The sequence below is a fragment of the Festucalex cinctus genome, chromosome 10 (genome assembly GCF_051991245.1).
Source record: "Festucalex cinctus isolate MCC-2025b chromosome 10, RoL_Fcin_1.0, whole genome shotgun sequence".
In the NCBI taxonomy this organism is placed as follows: Eukaryota; Metazoa; Chordata; class Actinopteri; order Syngnathiformes; family Syngnathidae; genus Festucalex; species Festucalex cinctus.
Genome location: NC_135420.1, coordinates 9,192,714 through 9,214,757, shown reverse-complemented (window position 1 = coordinate 9,214,757; position 22,044 = coordinate 9,192,714). Strand labels below are relative to the sequence as shown.

The 22,044-nt window shown below is 38.0% G+C and overlaps 1 protein-coding gene across 1 annotated transcript; it reads right to left on the bottom strand.

Moving 5' to 3' along the window:
• Positions 1–1,967: 1,967 nt before the first annotated feature.
• Positions 1,968–15,479, bottom strand: ak4 (adenylate kinase 4). The gene is made up of 5 exons (XM_077534154.1): positions 14,940–15,479; positions 14,189–14,308; positions 7,596–7,768; positions 6,000–6,118; positions 1,968–5,880 (listed from the first exon to the last, which is right to left on the bottom strand). Exons 1-5 carry the CDS (start codon positions 15,079–15,081, stop codon positions 5,754–5,756), a joined length of 681 nt encoding a protein of 226 aa, XP_077390280.1. The 5' UTR covers positions 15,082–15,479; the 3' UTR covers positions 1,968–5,753.
• Between the last annotated feature and the right edge of the window lie 6,565 nt (positions 15,480–22,044).

Here is a 22,044-nt window from a genome sequence, read left to right as displayed (position 1 = left end):
AAATGTCTAGGTCATAAAACAAGTAGACATTCTCCTTCGTTGAGGAACCTCTTATGAAGAATGCAAAAACAACTAATTCCATTGTTGTTTTTCATTATATATTTTTTCAATATGTTTGTTATTTTAGTTAGTGTCATTATTGGACAATGGCTTAATTTGTACATAAATATATTCTCAGTAGCCTACTTCAGAATTTTTATTTCATTTTTTTTACTTACTAATTTACTCATACTTGAGTAATGGAAAACTACTATTAATTTAACTGGAGATCTATTATTCTAGTTAAGTTATTCTAGTTATCTATTATTCTAGTTTTTGCTGATTCTAACCACCTCTGTCTGTGACCCACTTTTGGGTCCTGACCCACCAGTTGAGAATAATTGAGAGTCTTTCATGAACCAAACATGGATGTTTTTGGAGCATGGCAGGAAGTCGGTATCCCAGGAGAAATCCCACATATTGTAAGTACAGACATGTAAACACGATACAGATAAAGCCTAGAGATGAAGCCTAGAGCCAAGATTCAAACTTCATACTTCAGATCTGTGAAGCAGACGTGCTTGCCACTATATAGTGTGCTGCCGTCAATTGCAGACTCTACACTGGTAAATAAGACAGCAACAAAATCAGGGTTTTTTTTTTCATCTTCATGAAAATACAGTACAATATGATTGGCCATTGGGCCTGTTCTAACAGTATCTCACCAGTAATAAGACATTGCCATTTTATAGGAATGTTGTAAAAATGATTATTTGAAAATGTGCAGAGATTGATAGAAACAAAGCATTGCTTATTGATTGATTTTTCCCACCTTGTATTGTGAGAAATAGAATTCTTGAATTCTCATATGAGCAGTGTCCTCACCTAACTTATTCAGTCGAGCAAATGTGAAAATGGTGGAATCCGTTGGCGCTGATTGGTATCCAAGAAGTAGCTCTAAGATTCAAAAGTCTAAAAACAATCTACAAACATAATTCCTTTTTGTTTTGTGCGAATGTGCGCATTTGTGTGCGTGTGTGTGTGTGTGTGTGCGTGCGAAGTTGTGTAAATTTGTACTCTTTAGTTCACCTAAAACCTAATAAAAATCCCATTACCCTTCATCTTAACTGGATACTTCAGAGTTGTGAAGTTCAGAAGGTCAAGAGACCAAAGGAAAGGTCAAAGAAAAGATAAATCAAAGTGAAATCCAGCACCAACTAAACACCACCTGCCACCCACATGGTTACAAAACCAGTCTTAAGCCAACCCCAGAAACCTCTAAATTCCAACAAATTAAGGAGATCGCAAGAGACCAGAGGAAAGACTAAAGAGAGGAAGTAGGGAAGGATAGATGAAGTGGAGTGAGGTCCACAGACACCAGCATCCACTGATTCGGTCGAGCAAATGTGAAAATTGTGGAATCCCTTGGCGTTGATTGGTATCCAAAAAGTAGCTCTAAGTTTCAAAAGTCTAAAAACAGTCTAAAAACATCATCCTGATTAGTATCGTGTTTGTGGAATACGACTTCAACAGCAAATACCACCTGTTGTTATCCATCCCAGGGGCGGCCATTTTGCAACTTGCTGTCGACTAAAAATGACGCCACAGTTGCTCAGAACCAATAATGGCTCAGCTTCAGAAAACAGGTGAGTGATTGGTCCTGACACCTGAGCAACTATTACTTATTTTCAGTGGACAACAAGTGGCAAAATGGCCATCTCCTGTTATGGTTGAAAACGGGCGGATTTTGCTACTTAACTCTATTAACTATTAATCAGTATACCATGTTTAGACTAGCAGGGCTATTATTGTCAATATTTTTTTTTTTTATAGGTTTACTTCTCTTTCAGGTTAAGATTTCAATAGGCTTTTTTTTTCTTTTCTTTTTTCTTGTACATGTGAAATGTCACTACCTAAATAAGGGCTTATTTAAATGTGCCTCATAAAATCTTTATTAGGGATGAAGTTAATCACATTAAGACAGGGAATAACCAGAAAACTGTTTTTATTGCATTTGGAATGTAACAAGATTGAGCAGAATTAGTACTAAAATCGTGACATGAAAAGAAATGTTGTACACAAAAGCCATGTTGTGTAATCATCACCACCTGAAAACACTTACACCACACCCTTTCAGCTTCGCGTCCAAACAAAGTTGCCTAACCACATGCTGACTATAAATGCAGCTCAGGTGTGGCCACAGAAAAGTTACACTCCCAAAAATCTTTTGACATTTTGCATAGACATATTTTCCCATTGTTTCTGGGAACAACAGAAAAAAAAGAAAGCATTGTTATCTCATCAGCCGAGCCACGAGTGGCCAAGACCGCATTGTCCTTTCTGTATAAAACTTAACAAGTTTAATTTTGCAATTTTAAACTGTAAAAACAAAAATGTGTCTCATACAGGAAGTACTTCTAGCTACAAGTAACTATATTCAAAATTTCAACACGAAAAAAAAAAAAATCTCAACACAAGTACATACATTGTCACGTAAAGCGGCGTACACATACTGAGAATTAGGTCAAAAATTTTTCCCCTTCATCCTTTCAAAGTCAGTAAAGGCCCAACTCTCTGAGATGTGTGACAGTGGCAGATTATCCTGAGCCACGGTGTGTGCAGACTGTAGGGATAGACCGATTATCTGCCGGGCCGATTATCGGTGCCGATATTTGGCAGTTTCACAAATATCGGTATCCGCCTTTTGACCAATCTGACGGCCAATAAAGCGGGTATTTTGAACACATTATGATAATTTTTCACCTTCTGCAAAAATCTTTTGAAACTTTTTATGAATCCTGTTGAAAACCCCAAATTTGCTACGTTTACATTCATTTTTTTGCACAGTGAAATACAGGAACTTTTCATTCATGGATCTATTTCAATTTCCACTTTATAAATAATGATGCTGACACTGGGAATTCCCTACAAAAAGTAAAAAAAAAAAAAAAAAAATGTTGAAACTCCCTGCATTTTTTTTAAATATATTTTTTAAACAAAGCTGTCAATATTGTTTAAAATTAAAAGAAAAATACTTTTTAATTTTTACACTAATATTTTCTCTTCTACAGCAAATAAACATCGGCTTGAAATATCGGTTATCGTTCTCCTTGACTACTAATAATCGGTATCAGTATCGACCTTGAAAAAGCCATATCGGTCTATCACTAGTGCAGAGTGATTTTTCCTCCTATTTGCCCACAAAACGGTCAGTGCTAACAATCATAAACATTGAACCTGTTCAATATTTACATGGTAAACCTTGAACCCATTTGATATTTCACTATCCTTAAATGTGTGGTTAACATAGTGTGGCCGAGACACAGACTCTTGTGATTCGTAAGGGAATGCTAGCAATTAGGAAGTGATGTCAAGCACATGCTGTTGGTTGTCAGACACAAATACTGTAGAGGAGCAACGGATGGCATTGGCAGTTTGCATAACGGGTCTCCCAAATTAATCATCACAATGAAAATGACAAGGAGAAGATTTGGCAACCACAATGCAACCAGACAAGCTAACAATTAGCCTAGCTTCTTCTGTACTGTTTTTTCTTCTTTTGCCTCCGACAGACATCTGGTGTGGGGAAGGAGACCCATAATTATCAATCCGGATATCGTTATAGAGAAGTGTGATGTAGTGTATTTGTCATCCCGAGTACACCACACACTTAAGAGACGTCAACAAAAACGGAAATCTATTTTTTCCTTATGTGTGACGTCTCTAACATTTTAAAAAGAGATTAAGATGTTGAAAAATTGGTATGTGTGTACCCTGCTCACTATTCAGACTCCAATTCAATTTTACATCTTTACATAAGGCAACAGGCAGTGAAGCAGATTTCAGGCAGGACCATCTATTAGGCAGTAATGTACAATGTCATAAATTCTGCTGTAACAATTGTCACAGGTGCGGTACCAAGCTATTTGAACCTAGCAGGGGAACAGTGAGCGAGTGTGATTATTTGAACGTGAAAAGCAGAGTGGCTGTATTTACATGTTACATGAATTAACATATGCAAACCACAATCAAAAGACTCTTGACATATTTCAGTCTTCATCCAAGCCACAAGGGGCACTGTAGAGTTTGATTCAGACATTTTTTTGGGAATGGATTTGCAGCACAAACAAATGGAAGTATGTCGTGTTTATGTTATTCATTTCAACAGATAAATACATCTTTAAACATTACGATAATAGAGCAGAAGAGTAACAAGTAACTCAGTAACTGGTTCTCCAGAGCAGTTACATAACAGCTGCCTAGTTTGCATTGCAGAGCATATACAGCAAATTTAGAGATCATCCCAATAATAAGTTCTAGTTCAAAACACGGAACTTTTGCTATACAGTGGAAACTCCAAACTCGAACATCATAAAGAAAAATTGAAAACCTGCCAATACTTTTCAGGACCAAAATTGCATAATATCTCAGCTTGAAACAGCATCTTCCATAAAATTAGATACGGGGCAATAATGTCGCACAAGTCTTCATCTTGGTGAGTGGCTAAATGCTGAATAAATTCCACACATGTTTTGCATCTTTGACTTTTTTTTTGTTGCCACCACAGAAGAGTACAGAGAGGAATTGTGTGCGGGTGACGTAAACCATTAAGCAGGTAAGGGAATACAGTATGTTGCTACACGCTTCTTTGTCTAGGCTGCTGTGTGCTATGTGGCTAAAAAAAGACATTGTTAAAATAATAAAGGAATACTTCATATACCACATAAGTCAGCTGGGATGGGTGATGAAATTTAGCTTCCAGTCACACAGTAATTCTCCTTCTGAATGTTCAACACTGTCCACACATAATCATGGTTTTACTCTTTTTAAGTTATACTGGAGAATGGTAAAATAATCCACATATGTATGACAATTTGAGAATTGCCCCAATTTGAGAAAAGCCCCCGTTCCATTTCCTTAGAAGATACAACTTTTTTGTACAAATGTGTGACTGCTAAATCATAGGGACAATAACAGTCTGGCTCTGGAATGGAATATTTCAATTCGATTTCTAATTGGATAAATGGTTTTGAAATAGTAGCCAATAGGTGGATTCATGTTCGGGCTTAAAGGTTCCACTGTATTTAAGTGCGTGCATATGTTAGGTCCTAGCAGACCTTCTTGACCATTTTCTTACAATTTTACGGGATTATTACTGTATGTTTTAGAAAGTGCTTTAAGTATTTTGAATGAGACCTGATTTGAGATTCTTGAGGTATTACAGTGCCATATTAGTATATACTGGATTGAATGACTTCACTTCTAATTTCAATTATTTGGGAATATTTCTCTTACATCTGCATAATTAACAAGAAATGAAATCCAACTGTGAATACATTGCATAGTTTGTGGCAGGGATACCGTCTGCTGCAAATGGAATCTTTCCTTCAGATCTAACATCTTTCTTCCATATTCTTTTTCTTTCTTCTAACCTGATGTGCTATTAGCCATTTTTTGCATGGCGCTCCAATTCAGACTCTACGTATTGAGATTGTATGTCGCAAGTAAAAATCAGAGGTTGTATATATATATATATATATATATATAGAACAGCTGCTATTGATCAGGTTAGCTATTCATTATGCAAAATTATTGCAAACATCCACTCGCACACTTCAAATAAAAAAAAACAAAAATGCAAAACCCTCAATTGGGGTGAAAAACATTGAATCCTGCCTTTTCTCAGATCCACTAAGACAAACAGTCCAGCGTTGGAGAAGATCACTCCACGTTCTACCTTCTTTCTGTTTTTGAGGTCCTCTCTCCCAGAAAAATCAGGGCACCTGGCTTTGCTGGGCATCCAATGGCTGTGTGTGCATCTTGGTACTGAGGAGAGAGTTGATGTAAGGCCAAATCCGATCTGTTTCTGTTCCAGAAAATGAGTGCAGGATTCCTTGTGACCTGAGCGGAGAGGTAAGAGAACAAGTTACAGAAAATCAAATGATCATTAAAAAAAAAGAAAAAATACCAGCCGCTGTGCTTTTATTGTTAAACTAAAAGAAGAACAAGAATTTACTGACTTGTATAAGTCTATGACGGGCTTCGCCACATCTTTGTAATGTCTCAGTCTGGACATCAAAGCTTCGGGTTTGTCGTCATCGTGATGAATCAGCGGCTCCCCAGTGATGTCATCTTTGCCCTTTGTATCGTCACACAGTGGACAGAGATATATATAACTCAACATACCAAATGTACCAGAACATAAAAAAAATGCACAAATAATCCCATATATTTGGATAAAATCTAGCTTCAAGGGAGACAGATATACACGCATGCATACACACATAGTTGAAGATGCCTAAATGTGCAAAAAACAAAGTTATACTCGAACCTTGGATAAAATGGCAAACATAAAAAGATCAAACACTTCAGACAGACGACAAATGTTCAAGTGTATCCTTCATTTTCTGCTTGTTATTTCCACGGAATCAATAAAAGTTACATAAAACTGTGGCGCCTTTTGCGTCACATGCTCTCTTTTGCTGCATGACAATGTTGCACAACAATAACATGAGTATGACCATGACTCATTTTTCTGTGATAACTCATAAAAACTGCTTCTGTTGGGCCAAATGTCGACCGCGCTTCAGGAGGGAAGCAAACATTTTCACGTCACAGGAAGGCACACTGGCCATTCAATGGAATCAAGTTTGCTTGATAGAAGCATTTTTTAATTACATGAATTAAACTCTTTTACTGCCACACGATTTCGAGCATTTTAAGTCATCTTTCAAGGCAAACAGAATATCGTGTTCTTTTGCTACATATACAACGTGGGTACCACATGAAAGATCGCATTCCATTCTTTCATTAGAAAAAAAAGTATGTTTCCACCTTATTTCATTCTTTAGTAATCACCATGTGAAAATAGGCAATTTGAGACTGCCGAATGAACAATACTGAGCTCTCAAAATAAAAAAATAAAAAAGTATTCTACCAAATACTTACTTGGCCATTTCAGAATTGTAATTGAGAAATGGCCCTCAACTGAAAGGAGAACCCAAACTAAAAATTGTCTTTGTAGTAAAAAGCTGTATGTGGCTCAGCTTCAGAAAACAGGTGAGCCGTGATTGGTCGTGACCTAATCCCACAGCAACTGTGATTTCATTTTTAGTTGACAGCAACATATTAAGGCAAATTCTTCCACATCTAGGGACAATTCAGAGTACCCAATTAACCTGTCATACATGTCTTTGATATGTGGGAGGAGACTGGAGTACCCGGAGAAGACGCACGCAGGCATGGGGAGAATATGTAAACTCCACCCAGGATGGCTGAAGCCTGGACTCGATCTTGCGTCCTCGGCACTGGGAGGCGGATGTGCTAACCACTCATCCACCACCATGACGCCCTGTATACAAACACTGAAAAGCTAATTTTCCAAAATATGTCCCCTTTAAATAGGATGTACTTTTTTTCGTTCATATGTGCCTGTGTGTACATGTTGACAGTCAAAATTGAATGTGTACAGTCAAAACAAATGATGTAATGCGGGAAAATAACGAGACTTGTGAGAGGAAAATCTGCACTCAGGCTTTCTAAAAAACATGAGACTGAATTATAAAGCAATAATTTGGTCACAGCACAAGCCACTTCAAGGTTTAAGCTTTTCAGACCTGCACTCGGGGTGGGTTGAAGCCCATGTTGTAAACTCGACCACTGCCAGGGTGGATCCAGCGGTCACTCAATCTGTCTTTAAGCGTCTCATAAGGGATGTTGAGACTGATCACCAAGTCGAGCTGGTACAAACTGTTCAAGGACTGGGCTTGTGCAAGTGTCCGTGGAAAACCTGGAGAGAAACAAGTAGTGGGGAAGTTATGTGTGATGATGTGACACCACCAAACATGCTGTTAAACATGTTCAAAAGACTGATAATTATCCTGATCATTTGAACCTGGCAGGGCTCGACAGTGCGAGCATTTCACTCTCAAATGCGGGCAACTTTCAAAGTGTGTGCTGGTGAAAAAAAAAATACCGCTCGCACGGCGCCAGCGTATAAAATCTCCCTCTGCACTATGTTTAAAATGTACGTTCGAAAGTCACCGTGTCCTCCGCTGGCTCTCCCGTAGCAACGAGAGCGCGCCGCCGCGCGCTGACGCAATCGGATAGTATTTGAGTGAAACATGTGCCGCTGCAATGTGATTGGCTGCCTACTTCCTGATCGGGCATAGCATATGAGTACACGCGTTTGCACCGCACAGAATACAATTTACATAGAAACATATATGATACTTTTCCACCACACCGGTTCCACACAGAAGCGGCATTTTTTGTCAACGGATGTTAGCGTCTCCATGGGACTTTTTCGGGGCCGAGCGGTTCCGTTGTAAGCGCTGTATAGAACCCTTTCTGCAGTGGTTCTGCAGTGCCGGTCGTCAGGGAACTAGCGGGGCCGTGTATGGCGTTAGATTTGTGCCACAATTACGCAAGCGTAATGGGAAATACCGTGCACAAAAGGCGGGTTTCATGAGAAAAAAAAAATGTTTCATACGTACAAAATGTGTTTCGTGCGTACAAAAAATGTTTCGTATGTACAAAATTTGTTACGTGCGGACAAAAAGTGTTTTGTACATACTAAATGTGTTCCGTACGTACAAAACCGTCTTCGTGCACACTTGCCGCTTCTCTCCGTACAATACCTTGATTCACACTTACGACGCGAGGGTCGAGGCGCAATATTTGTGCCACAATTGTTAACCAATCGGGAGCAGGACAGTAGAGCAAATCCTGATAGACAACGTGTCGTCACGCCACGTTGCATCATGGCTGTTTCTACGAATTTTATTTTTTTGTAGTTTACTAGCACTCAGTCCTTTCCTGTTTGAATTTTTATCTGCTGCTCTCTGCTTAATTTTATTTACTTAGCAAAATTTAAGGGGTGAAGCAGCTCCTACCTGCTTTCCTGCGTAACGGAAGAAGGAGGGAAAACGAGTTTTAGCGCTCATGGGGATGTTGGATGACGGCATCAAATAGAAGAAAAAAAATAAAGAGAAGAGGCAAACCTGCTACTTACGTTTTCATTCTGGTAAGTTACAAAATACTGTACTGTATTTAAGTTTTGCATCCTATAGTTTTCTCCTCTTTTGATCGTTCCACTGTCATTACAATCTTAAACAATGCATGCCATCATGAGTGGCGTTGTATAAGGAGTGGAAAAGAAAATGTTACACCATCCTTTTTTCTTTAGTTATTAGTGCCAGGTACCACCAAAGGTATATCGTGAATAATAGAAAATATTGAATACCTAAGAAAACTGTGTTTGGCAGTCCAATGCCATATTTATTGATATAAGAATTGAATTGATTTTGGTTACAAGACAACCATACACAATGACTAGCAGCTGTTAAAATCAACATGTTTGCCAAAAATAATGTTTTACTAATATGAGAAACAGGGTTGATCTTATCATTTTTCCATAACTAAAGATAGATATCTAAAAATCTGAGCGTTAACCTTAGGTTTTGTTTTTATTACCAGGCAAAAAAGATGACAAAGGACATAGAATGCACCCGATGACACCACAACAGAAGTGTCAAAAACACCACGAGAAGCAGAAAACGAAGAAGTGGAATGCAAAAAAATATTGATATTACGATATTGGCCCATGCAATATGCATATAACAAATGCAAATAAGTTTCATATGGAATTTTATGCTTTTATCTGAATTTGAACAGTCAGCCACTAGCTAAAATGTGCACCGCCATCCACTAGTTGAACATTATCAAGAGCTAATTACAATTAAATAACTATGAATATATTTTACTGCATAAGAAATATAATTTGTTCATTAGATAATAAAAATGTCATTTCTTCAGATACATATTAAATATTGCAATATCTATCGCTATATTCAGCAACATCGCATATTGCATGATTTTCCAATATCGTGCGGCCCTAGTTGCTGAAGTTTTTGAGCCAGCTGATGAGACTAATTTGACTTGGTCATTAAATTGTCTGTAGGAAGAGTCTGAACCTGAAGTTTGAGCTTGACAGTACGGAAATGAAGAGATCCTGAAGAATGACAACATTAACATCTGTGTAATTGTGGCACAAATCTAACGCAATAGGACTCCGGCCCTCAAGGACCGAGTATGGACACCACTGCAAAAAAACAATTAAAAATCAATTAAGTTCTTTCCTATTTATTTACGTCCACATTCACATTTGCATCATACAGAACTAGAACTACGTCCTACTTCCGTTTTCTATTAATCATGGGAAATTAAGTCAGGCTGAACGCAAGCTGAGCATTTCCAGTTTGGGGACCACAATGTATGTTGTGCCAATGTATCAGTTTTATAAACAAAAATAAATAAAACAAAAATAAAAGTGCATTCAACGTTTGATAGCTGCACGGAGAAGCAAAAGAAAGCAAGTACTGTACTTGTGTTTGGCAGTGGACCGAGGTGCGTTCAATGACAACTCACACAATTGGACATCTCAAATATCCATAGAAATACTCATGATCCCCCAAACAGCAATGATTAGTACGTAGAAACATTTTATAATTTATTTGACGCATCAATAGGAGAACAGCGCCATGTCAACTCAAGTTGCAGGGGCAGAGTAAACAAATTATTCCAGACGTAACTAAGTTGCCATGATTGGCACGGTCACACCATCTACAGTCTCTGCTAGGCTAGCTTTGTCTCGGTGTGACATGTTTTAAACTAGTAATTAAAATGAAAGCAGAGACATAAGATGTGGCCAGGGAGAGACATTTTTTGAAAGGGTCATTTTAATAATATTCAGCTGGTAGGAACATGACAAAAAGTGTGCCTTTTTAAAATTGCAAACTCCCGCTTTAATTGAATATGATTGAACAAAGTACATGCATATTGCACATAAAATGGGAAAAATATCTTGAAGTTAGTTTTCTGAAAAGGTCTCCTTTAGGAATTTTTTGTGATGCATGCTTTTTTGAGAGAAAAAAAAATATGTTCAGTCGTGGCAAATGAGTAAACAGTCTCCTATCGAATATTAACAGTGAGGAACAGACAAATGCAGTAAGAAGGATTATCTGACATTTCTTGAAAAGTTTCCATTATAGGGCTGTGCAATTAATCGAAATTCAATTACAATTATTACGCTCCACAATTACAAAATTGGCATAGTCGTAAACAAAAATAAAATATTTTAAATAATTTTGAGTTGTTTAAATATATATATATATTTATTTATTTATTTTAACCAAACAAGATTTATTAAATTAGTTATTTTAAAATAAAAAAAGAGGTTAAAAAAAATATATATATATATATATATATATATATATATATATATATATTTTACCTCTTTTTTTATTTTAAAATAACTAATTTAATAAATCTTGTTTGGTTAAAATAAATAAATAAATATATATATATATATATATATATATATATATATATATATATATATATATATATATATATATATATATATATGTTTCGAATAAATGTATTTGTCTTAATATTTTTATGTTTAATCATTTTCTTGTTTGTACCAAAAAAAAACAAAAAAACAAAACAAATGAGCATCCTAATCGTGATTTCTATTATTACCAAATTAATCGGGATTAATATTTTCTTCATAATCGAGCAGCCCTATAGCTTCCATGTAACTTTCTTTAGCTGTATGGTACTTTAACTATGAGTGAAGCATACTGTATATATACAGTATGCACATGAACCCATATGAAATACATATATGTAATTCAAAACATTACGAATGTATGCCTAACCGAGTCCTTTTTTCCTCTTTTTTTCTGGCCAGCCTCAAAAAGCTACATTGTTTACTGATTGATGACTGTCTGATCCTGCTTCCAAGTTTAATCCTGTGACTCAGCAAGCAGTCGTGTTCAGCAATGTTTGTCCACTATTAAAGATACTAGATAATATTTAACTTGGAAAAACACAGGGACCTGTTGTGCTTTCAGGACAGCTTCACCAAAATAAAAGGGGTAACCGTGGCTAAGTGGTTAAGATTGTCACCTGCCACCATAGGACCCCGGCTCCAACATTCCCTGGAGCGAACCCCGAACTGCTCTCCCAACAGCTTAAGTCCGTGTTCACTGTGTCCACTACTGTGATGGGCAGAGGTCGGTTGAGTAGCCAAAAATTGTACTCATGTAAGAGTGTGTGTTACTTCAAAATAATATTACTCAAGTAAAAGTAAAAAGTAGTCATTAAAAAATGTACTCAAGTAGAAGCAAAAAAGTATTCGCTGAAAAGAATACTCAAGTATTGTGCGAATGTCAATGAAGCGGCCGCGTCCAGTGGTGTGAACACACTGTACAGCTTTGGCAATGAAACGCTAGCGAGTAAAGCTAATCGAAACATTTCCTTTATTTAACCAGGCAAGAAATTCATTGAAAGTAACAATCTCTAATCCAAGAGTGATCTGATCACAGGCTTACAAAGCCCCTTCGCTATTTGTGTGAATGTAACATTGTTAATGGTGGTACTCTGTCCACTACCGGGTAAATTTCAAGTTTACGTTCCCAACTTTCCGCCAAGATATTGCAGTTAGCTTGTCTGAACGAGGAGTGTGGATAATTATTTTTAGCTAGAACTTGTAATTTGTAAGAAAATGGGTAAATGCCAGTTCAACAAGAACTGTCTGGAAGATGGCTCACCTGATTTCAAAGTCTAATGCCGTGAGAAGAACCCACAAAGAAAAAGTTACTCAAGTGAAGGCCCTTGAAGCTGAGATTAGTGCTAAAGGGGATGACCTCAGATATATGGTAAATGGTTAATGGCACTTCATTTATATAGCGCTTTTCCACCTTCAATATTCAATATTTATTCATTTTGTCATTGTGCAAATAACATGCTTATAAACAACAACGAGATATCGTTATGAGCAACAAATACTGGCGTAATATAGCAATAAGGTGCAGATGTGCATATAGGACCTTACAAGGCCCCCAAAAGCGCTTTACATTTTTGACTACCCATTCACCTACCGATGACGCAGCATCAGGAGCAATTTGGGGTTCAGTATCTTGCTCAAGGATGTTTCTACATGGTCACAATGCATGGGATCAAACCCACAACCTCTGGGTTGGGAGACGAACACCATACCACTGATCCACACCGCCCCATATATGGTCATATAGGTTGTATGTGTGTATGTATGTATGTATGTGACTGTTATGTACATTGTTTTGAGAATTGAAGTTCATCTCAGGTTGTTCATTGTCAATATTGTTTATTGTATTGTATATGTTGTATGCTTTTGGTGCACTTCAACATGTTTGAAACCAATACAAGTTGACATGGTTTTGAGAATCAAATGTGTGACTTTTTTTTTTCCCCCCATTTTTTTTTTAGGGGTCTTCAGTCGGGCGTGAAGTTCGCCTAAAATTTTTCTCATAATGGTCTAAAAAGGTCTAAAAAAAGGTCTAAAATTTCACTGAGTGATTCCTGCAAAAACCCTGCTTATCTATGTGTGCCCTCTGATTGGCTGGCAACCAGTTCAGGGTGTACCCCACCTACTGCCTGAAATCAGTTGGGATAGTAAACTTTTATTTTGTTATTTTATGTTAGGTTTTGGAAGTCTCGTTTTAGTTAGTAGAAAATGCAAATGGGGAGTAAAAATTCTATTAAAGTATATAGAAATTTCAAGTAAATGTTACTTGAGTATTGTTTTTTTAAACAAACTAATGATATATAAGTAAAATGTACTTGAACCCCCTTGTAATATTCAATGAATGTAGTTACTAGATAATTGCTAGTAAATGGTACTTGAGTTATTCTTTAAAAAAAATAAAAAATAATAATAATATGCAAGTAAAATTTACTAGAAAAATACTCTTCTGAAATTTACTTGACTTTATTTGAGGTTTCTCTACTCCAATATACCTGATTCAATTATCAGACTCCTGCAGAGTTTGCCGAAGAGCTTAAATATGAATCAGCTGTGTTGAACGTGGGAAACCTCTAAAACATGCAGGACTCGGGCCCTCGAGGACCGGACTATAACACCACTGACATAGAGCATGGATGCCTTTCTCCTAAGTGAGTCATCTGAGATAATGGGGGTGGAAACAAGTTGTCCAATCACCATAAAGGAATGCTTGCCATCCCCATTTCCAGCATTTAATATGTATAAGACATATTGTGTCAGTGTGACATGACAGATTAAGTATTTTACAGCAGCACACAAAGAACTATAAGAGGATGCTTGATAATGGATTATGGAAATATAGACGTAATATGTTCTTACCATCTAAAAGCCAGCTTTGGCCACTGAGGCGTTCCAGTCTGGGCATCATCAGCCTGGTCATCACATGATCAGGCACCAGCATGCCTCTCTCAACATAGGTCTGTACTTCCACTCCTGCCTCTGGTTTACAATAGAAAGAAAACAGTCATTTATGGATTTAAGAGTATTTCATCTGAAATTCAAATTAGTCCTCATTCAGCGGCTTATATTAATATAGCACATTCATATGAGGTGGTAAACTCCAGCAATCCCCAACTGGAACTGTCAAACATCTGTTATGTAACATGGGCAACAACAAGCTGCCTTCAATGTGATTTTGAGCGAGAATTGGGAAATGGGAACATAAGTGTATGCAGCCTGCTGTGGAATGAAGAGGAAGAGTCATATCAAAAAGACTTCACAGACTTGTAGTCCATGTGCGTGGACACAGGCAGACGCACGCTATCTAATTGCTTCCAGTCCTAATGGATAGCTTATGAAGAGATGCATTCAAAGTTTCATGCTCGGTTGCCCCCACTCTGTGGAGTGAAAAGATGAGGTCATGTCCAAAAATACACGTTTAATGATCGAAAATGCCTCCGTAGACTTTAAAAGCATTCACCTACAGAATAAAACAGGAAGTTAGCTTGATTTGCTGTCATAAACAAGACACATCACGTGTTTATGAAAATAATAATAATAATAATAATAATAATTAAAAAAAAACATTCTAGCAGGGCTAGGAGGCGATGATGCAAGTTTATCTTCTTACCTGTTTTAGCTGCTATGCTCTCACGTAAAAAGTGACCACTGGATAAATACTGCAGGCCAAAGCTTTGCGCAATCCTCTCCGATATGGTTCCTTTACCTGATCCCGGAGGACCCATGATAGCTGCGCGGAACAACTTGGCCATGTCTGCCCTCGGAATGCAAATAAAAGTCTGCTCCCGTTTGCACGGAGTATAATGTGATGGCTACTTGTCGCGTTTGCTTTTTGCAAGAGAAGCAAACAAAATTATTCGTTAAAAAAGGTTAACTCCCAGCAAGTTCCACGCATGAGCGGTAACCCGCCAACTCAAATGTTTGGATGGCAAAAAAAAAAAATCCTGTTTATCTCGGAAGTGTTCGAATCTGTGTGCAAAACCGTCACTTGGTGCTCATTTCCGTAAATACAGTACTCCAACCCCAAAACCCTGTTTCCTCCTTCTTTTTTTTTTAAAGGTCTTCTTTTGCCTACATTACGGTAGCCTATGTCTTTAAAAAATAGTTTATCCACGAATGGACGTGAGAGCCTCGACAACGCCCCATTTCACTGCGCACATCATCCAGGAAAAATGCGGACGAATGATTCACAGTCACGCATGTCGCAGGGCGATGTGGTATCTGTAGTTTTTTGATGTGATGACACGCTGTCCCAATACTTTTACTACTACACTTTGAAAAATCATATTATATATACTACAAACTCACACTATCTCAAATGCAACGTGCATGTTTATCATGTGCAAAGCCTACTCAATGGCATACACTTGAATAAAAACAAAAACAAATATTGCAGGGAATATCAGTTCGAACGTGCTGTTGTGTTTAATTGACACAATAACTTCCGTTTTAAAACCAGTTAATTAAATTCGCATTTTTCCCATTGCCAAGAGTATTCTATAACAGGCACTGTGGCCGACTATTGAATCTGTTATGAAATATTTTACACATTTCAGAAATGAAAGACAATTTAGCACCAATATTTTGGGGCAAACAGCTCACTTATTTGATCATTTTTCTCCTATGTTTTCAGTGGGTAAACATTGACTCGGCCTGCTTAGCTATCAACGCTACGTTTTTAATGGGATGTATTTGTCATATCTATTTTGCTGTTTGGCAGTTAGCACAACCCTCACACATATTCCAGCATCTGCAGAACATACTGAATAAATTGTGTACAATTAAAAAGTTCAGTTATTCCAAATACTTATTTAAGCATTAATGTAACTAATTACAATACATACATTACATATATGTATAAAAAATATTATTATATGTACATTTTGACACAGCTTTAATATATACTGTACATACATATACATATTGTTGGCAGTCGGCACTTTATCCTACTCATCGAATCACCTTATTTATATTGTGTATTTATATAGTATATTTTTATATTGTGTTCATCTTTATTTATACTTTTTATTCTTTTTTTAAGTACTGATCAGTTGCTGCTGTTTTTTAATTGCCCCTATGGGATAAATACAATTATATTGAATTGAATTGAATTGAAATGAATTGAGGGCGGCACGGTAGTCGAGTGGTTAGCACGTCCGCTTCCCAGTTCTGAGGTCTCCAGTTCGAGTCCAGGCTCGGACCTTCCTGGGTGGAGTTTGCATGTTCTCCCCGTGCCCATGTGGGTCTTCTCCGGGTACTCCGGTCTCCTCCCACATTCCAAAGACATGCATGGCAGGTTAATTGGGCGCTCCGAATTGTCCCTAGGTGTGCGTGTGCGTGTGAGTGTGGATGGTTGTTCGTCTCTGTGTGCCCTGCGATTGGTTGGCAACCAGTCCAGGGTGTCAGCCGCCTACTGCCCAGAGCCAGCTGAGATAGGCGCCAGCAGCCCCCGCGAACCGTGTGAGGAATTAGCGGTCAAGAAAATGGATGGATGAAATGAATTGAATTGAATTGAACTTTACTGAATTGAATACACAGGCTTGCAAGTAAAAGAGTTGTAAATCAATGCTTATGTTAAAGTTGTTGCTCAAGACAGAGAGAAAGTATGTGTTGGCTATACTTTAAAAATGATAACTAGGATTTGTAGATTTCATGCAAGTTTTAAAATTAAACCGACTCAAAAATAAAGCTTTCCATATTATAATCTACAAAAACTTGTAAGCCCAGCAAATTTTTCTCATTGTTCTCTTAACTAAGATTTTCTGAACAGCACAACAAAGATTAGCTACTTTTGAGTAGTTTTTTTTTTTTTTTTTTTTTTTTAGTTAAGATGGGAACCAGTAGGAAACCCCCGAAATTACCCACGGATGCATGCGTGCGCATGCACACAGGGCCTGAACAAGGCTGTGAGCACGGAACTGGATTTGCGACTCAGATTGTGACATTTGACTTGGTTGGACAAAATAAAGGTTAAGTGGCTAAATCATTTGTAAATGTCAATTTTGGTTAAAAAAAAAAAATGGTAAAAAAAAGAAAAAAAGACAATATATGGTTGTTTTGTTATGCAGTGTTTTAAATGACTGTTGCTGCTCATTTCGAAATGCCTATTTTACTAAAAAATAAATAAATAAATAAAAATAAACAATAAAAATCTGTTGTTGACCTGTTGCTATTTTATGCCGTGTCAAATAAATAAAATTTCAGATAATATTCAGTTGAGCTTTGTTTATTCAATCTATTTGGTAAGCATTTTTCAAATGTAATCATATGAACATACATTTCCCTTTAGGGCGGCATGGTGGGTGACTGGATAGCACGTCCGCTTCTCAGTCAGGAGGACGCACGTTCGAGTCCAGGCTTCGGCCTTCCTGGGTGGACTTTGCATGTTCTCCCTGTCCCCGTGTGGGTCTTCTCCGGGTACTCCAGTCTCCTCCCACATTCCAAAGACAGACTTGGCAGGTTAATTGAATGCTCTGAATTGTGTTAGTGCGTGAATGGTTGTTTGTCTCTGTGTGCCCTGTGATTGGCTGGCAATCAGTTCAGCGTGTACCCCGCCTACTGCCTGAAGCCAGCTGGGATAGGCTCCAGCACCCCCTGCGACCCTTGTGAGGGGTAAGCGGTCAGGAAAATGGATGGATGGACATTTTCCTTTAAGCAAATTTTAAACTCGGAGTACGAATTATATGATTATACAACAAGAATATCTCTGTTGAGTGAACTTAACTCATTCACTGCCAATGACGACTATAGACGTCAAAAATCCAAGCAAACAACCAGTGCAAATTTTGACAAGAAATTTGAATTTAAGTTTTAGTTATTAATTGTTTTCATTCATAGTTATTAATCATTGTTGTTATGAATAACAACGATGACAACAATTTCATTGCTAAGTGGTGCCATCGTGCGTAGAACGGATTCCTGTTACCCTACAACACGGGCGTTGACGTTCTTGTGATCGGTCTTGGTCTTATTGAGACCACATACTGGGTCTCGGCCTCCAAAAGCCAATATTAGTCGACTAAAATTGCTCTTTATTTTTGTTGACTAAAATTGGATTAAAACTAAAATACAATCAGGTGACTGAGTTATGACTAAGGCTTTAATTAAATTTAGTCAGAAGACTATAACTAAAACTAAATTATTATTTTTTTCATTAAAATTTTAATTTTACTTTTTTTTTTTTTTTTTTCAAAATTAACACTGGCTGTTTGCTTGGATTTTGACGTCTATAGTTGTCATTGGCAGTGAATGAGTTAAGAAAACATGGCATTGAAGGAACAATTGTATGTTTATTGAACAAGAATATCTGTATTTGGTGAAAGCAGAAATAAATGGCATTGAAACCAAAATTTCTTTGTTAGCCTTCCAGGATTATCCTAATTAGGTGAACAAGAAAATCCAAGTTGGCAGAACTCTTGTCAGAACTTATAAACCTTAGTTAAGTCAACAACAGAAGGCAAAAGTTGAGAATACTCAAAAATCTCTTGCATCATGTTGCCTTGATATTTTATGTTTTCTCAACTTTTTATTTTTTTCAGTGATACCTGGTCAAGAACAAACTTGGCTATGAATTTAAAAAGTAACTGATATAATGTACTTCTGATGAGTTGAGTTTGTTTTATTTACATACTGCATTATTAATTAAAACTTCAAAAAAAAAATACAAACAGAAGAGAAGACTTACTTTATGGTCACTACTAAGTCCTGTACGTAGAGCCCCCCCCCAAAATTATGCTACGGCAATCACGTTTCAGGTCACCGTGGACAAAACAGATGCACATGACACAACACGGGGAATGGATGGGGACCATGGGGTAAAGAAAAGTATGGAGTGTGGTTGTGTGTAACCAAGTGTGAGTACAAAAACTTAGTGTATCCATATTTTGGTGAAAGCGGTACTGTATATTGACGACTCATGCTGGATGTAATAAATTGAAATGTAAAATCATTGCTCCACTTAAAAATAAAACCCGCGGTGTTATTGGTGCTTTGTTCATACACAAGTAGTCTACTCGAGCATTATTTGAATAGCACTTTTGCAGGTCACTTTCAGCATAACGAGATTCTCTTGAGCATCAGAGGTTCCACATAAAGCCTTTTTTCCCCCCAAGCAGCATAAGAACTGAAAAACAAACTCAAACCACCACTTGCCATTAAACGGCATTCTATTGAATGAAACAAACAAAAAAGTCTTTACAAAACACAAGCATTTCTTTTTAAAAATGAATTTGAATAGTGAAAGACCTGAGTCTGTTGTATGTCCAGTGGAGGCTGGTGAATATCAACCACATTTTATGTGATTCTGACATTAGACTGACAGCAACTAACTACTGTACAGCATATACAGTAATCTTCTGTGAATATCACATAGTCAAATATAGGAGTAAAACTCTTCTCCACCAGCAGGCTACCATCTAAGTCAGGAAATTAAACCACTACATAAGCCTCTCTCGCTACACGTTTCAAAAAAGTGGGCACAGCGCCATGTTTACCAATGTATTATATCACCATTGCGTTTAACAACACTCAATCAGTGTTTTGAAACTGAGGATAATAATTATTGAAGCTTTCTAGGTGGAATCCTTTCCCATTCTTGCTTGATTTACAACAACAGTCCCGGTCCGCATCTCCATTGTCATTATGCCTCACATGTTCACGAGAAACAGGTCTGGACTGCTGGCAATCCAATCTAGTACTAGTGTTTTTTTCCTATGAAGCCATTGCATGTGGGCTGGCACAGTCTTGCTGAAATCAGGGACGTCCCTGAAAAGATGTTGCTTGTAAGGCAGCACGATCGGGGTGCAAGGGGTCTACAATTTCTCACTTCACATGCGTGGCCGACTGGGCCACTGCCTTGACCACCCTGATTTGAAAGAGAATGAGGGGAACAGCTTTGATTGGCCTGGACTTGGCTGTGTTCCCTTCCACGATGGCGCAAACCCCCAACTCTATCTGCGCTATTCTATCAAAAACAATGAAAGAAGGAAAACTCAATCATGCACACAATTAGACCCATCTTGCTCTGGGCACGAAAATAGGCCCCTGGCTAGTCATCCTGTTAACACTAACCAGCTGTAAGCATTTAGGGTTCATGTTTTTTTTTGTTTTTGTTTGTTTGTTTGTTTTGTTTTGTTTGTTTTTTTAGAAAATTAATTAATTAATAATACAAGGATGTAGATGTTCATTTTTATTGATTAAAAATCATTGTCAGTCACTGATATGCACATTACAAGTAGGCATTACTGGATTGACGGTTGGCCGTGGTTTCAAAAAGGTCAAGGTTTCATTAATTAACCGCTAATACTGGCTGTCACCTGTAATGAACTCTTTTCTGTTTTGAGGGGACTTCCAAGTAGGACACAATATGATTTGCTGCTTTCAAGTTGAGTAAACGAGTCGCCCTTTTTTAAGTGAGCCGCCTCTTTTGAAGTTAATAGCCTGCAATTAACTTTTTTTGTGACTAGTGTACGGCGGAGGATGAAGGAGGGAGAAAGATGGAAGAGAAACTGTGCAAACTTTTTTGCACTGTTGATGTACATTGTCCCAAAAATGTACATTAGCCATCCATTTTTCCTAACCGCTTATTCCTCACAAGGGTTGCGGAGGAGCTGGAACCTATCCCAGCTGTCTTTGGACAGTAGGTGGAGTACACCCTGAACTGTTTGCCAGCCAATTGCAGAGCACACAGAGACAAATAACCGTTCACACTCAAAAAAAAAATGGTGACGGCAGATACTAGTTAGCCTCATGGACAACATGAGTAGCCCATAGGTGTCTTAGCTCACAAAGTGATGGGAAACTTCAGAAGAAAAAAAACAGAAGAAGACTGAAAGTGGGCAGCATGTTCGAATGAGTGGTTAGCACGTCCGCCTCCCAGGACTGAGGACTCGGGTTTGAGTCCAGGCTCCGGCCTTCCTCGGTGGAGTTTGCATGTTCTCCCCGTGCCTGGGGTCTTCTCCGGGTACTCCGGTCTCCTCCCACATTCCAAAAGACATGCATGGCAGGTTGATTGGGTGCTCGGAATTGTCCCTAGGTGTGCTTGTGAGTGTGGATGGTTGTTCGTCTCTGTGTGCCCTGCAATTGGCTGGCGACCAGTTCAGGTTGTACCCTCCCTACTGCCCAATGCCAGCTGAGATAGGCTCCAGCACCCCCCGTGACCCTTATGAGGGAGGAAATAAGCGGTCAAGAAAATGGCTGGATGGATGGATGGATGGATGGATGGATGGATGGGTGGATGGATGGGTGGATGGATGGATGGATGGATGGATGGATGGATGGATGGATGGATGGATGGATGGATGGATGGATGGATGGATGGATGGAAGGAAGGAAGACTGAACGTTTCTTCTCTACCACATATTTTATACTTCCACCAGAATCTAATACTTGCCCAGGTCTAATTCCAATTAAGTTGGCCCGCCCATGGCGACAGGTGTGAAGTTGCATACAGCCAGTACTGATTCTGAAGGCCCTAGGCTGATGTGGAAGGACAAAGAGGCAGAATTCTGATTAGAAAAAAAAAATAAATCTTCATGAATATATTCTATAGCAGTGCAGCGGAGTGAAACATACCTGTAGAATAAAGAGAATATAATGTTGAGAATAAAGAAAATAATACAATTTCATGGAACATATACTGTAATTTAGGTTGTAAATGTTGGTAAGTGCATTGAATGGTACATTTATGACACTTGAATCATGATAATAGTGAATCT

What these genes read in the sequence shown, in the direction of transcription:
- ak4 (XM_077534154.1), bottom strand. Translation starts at nt 15,081, where the DNA reads ATGGCCAAGTTGTTCCGCGCAGCTATCATGGGTCCTCCGGGATCAGGT. An exon ending in GAGCATAGCAGCTAAAACAG is followed by an intron (nt 14,309 to 14,939) that starts GTAAGAAGATAA and finishes ATTGTAAACCAG; the next exon opens with AGGCAGGAGTGGAAGTACAG. An exon ending in TCAACCCACCCCGAGTGCAG is followed by an intron (nt 6,119 to 7,595) that starts GTCTGAAAAGCT and finishes GACGATACAAAG; the next exon opens with GGCAAAGATGACATCACTGG.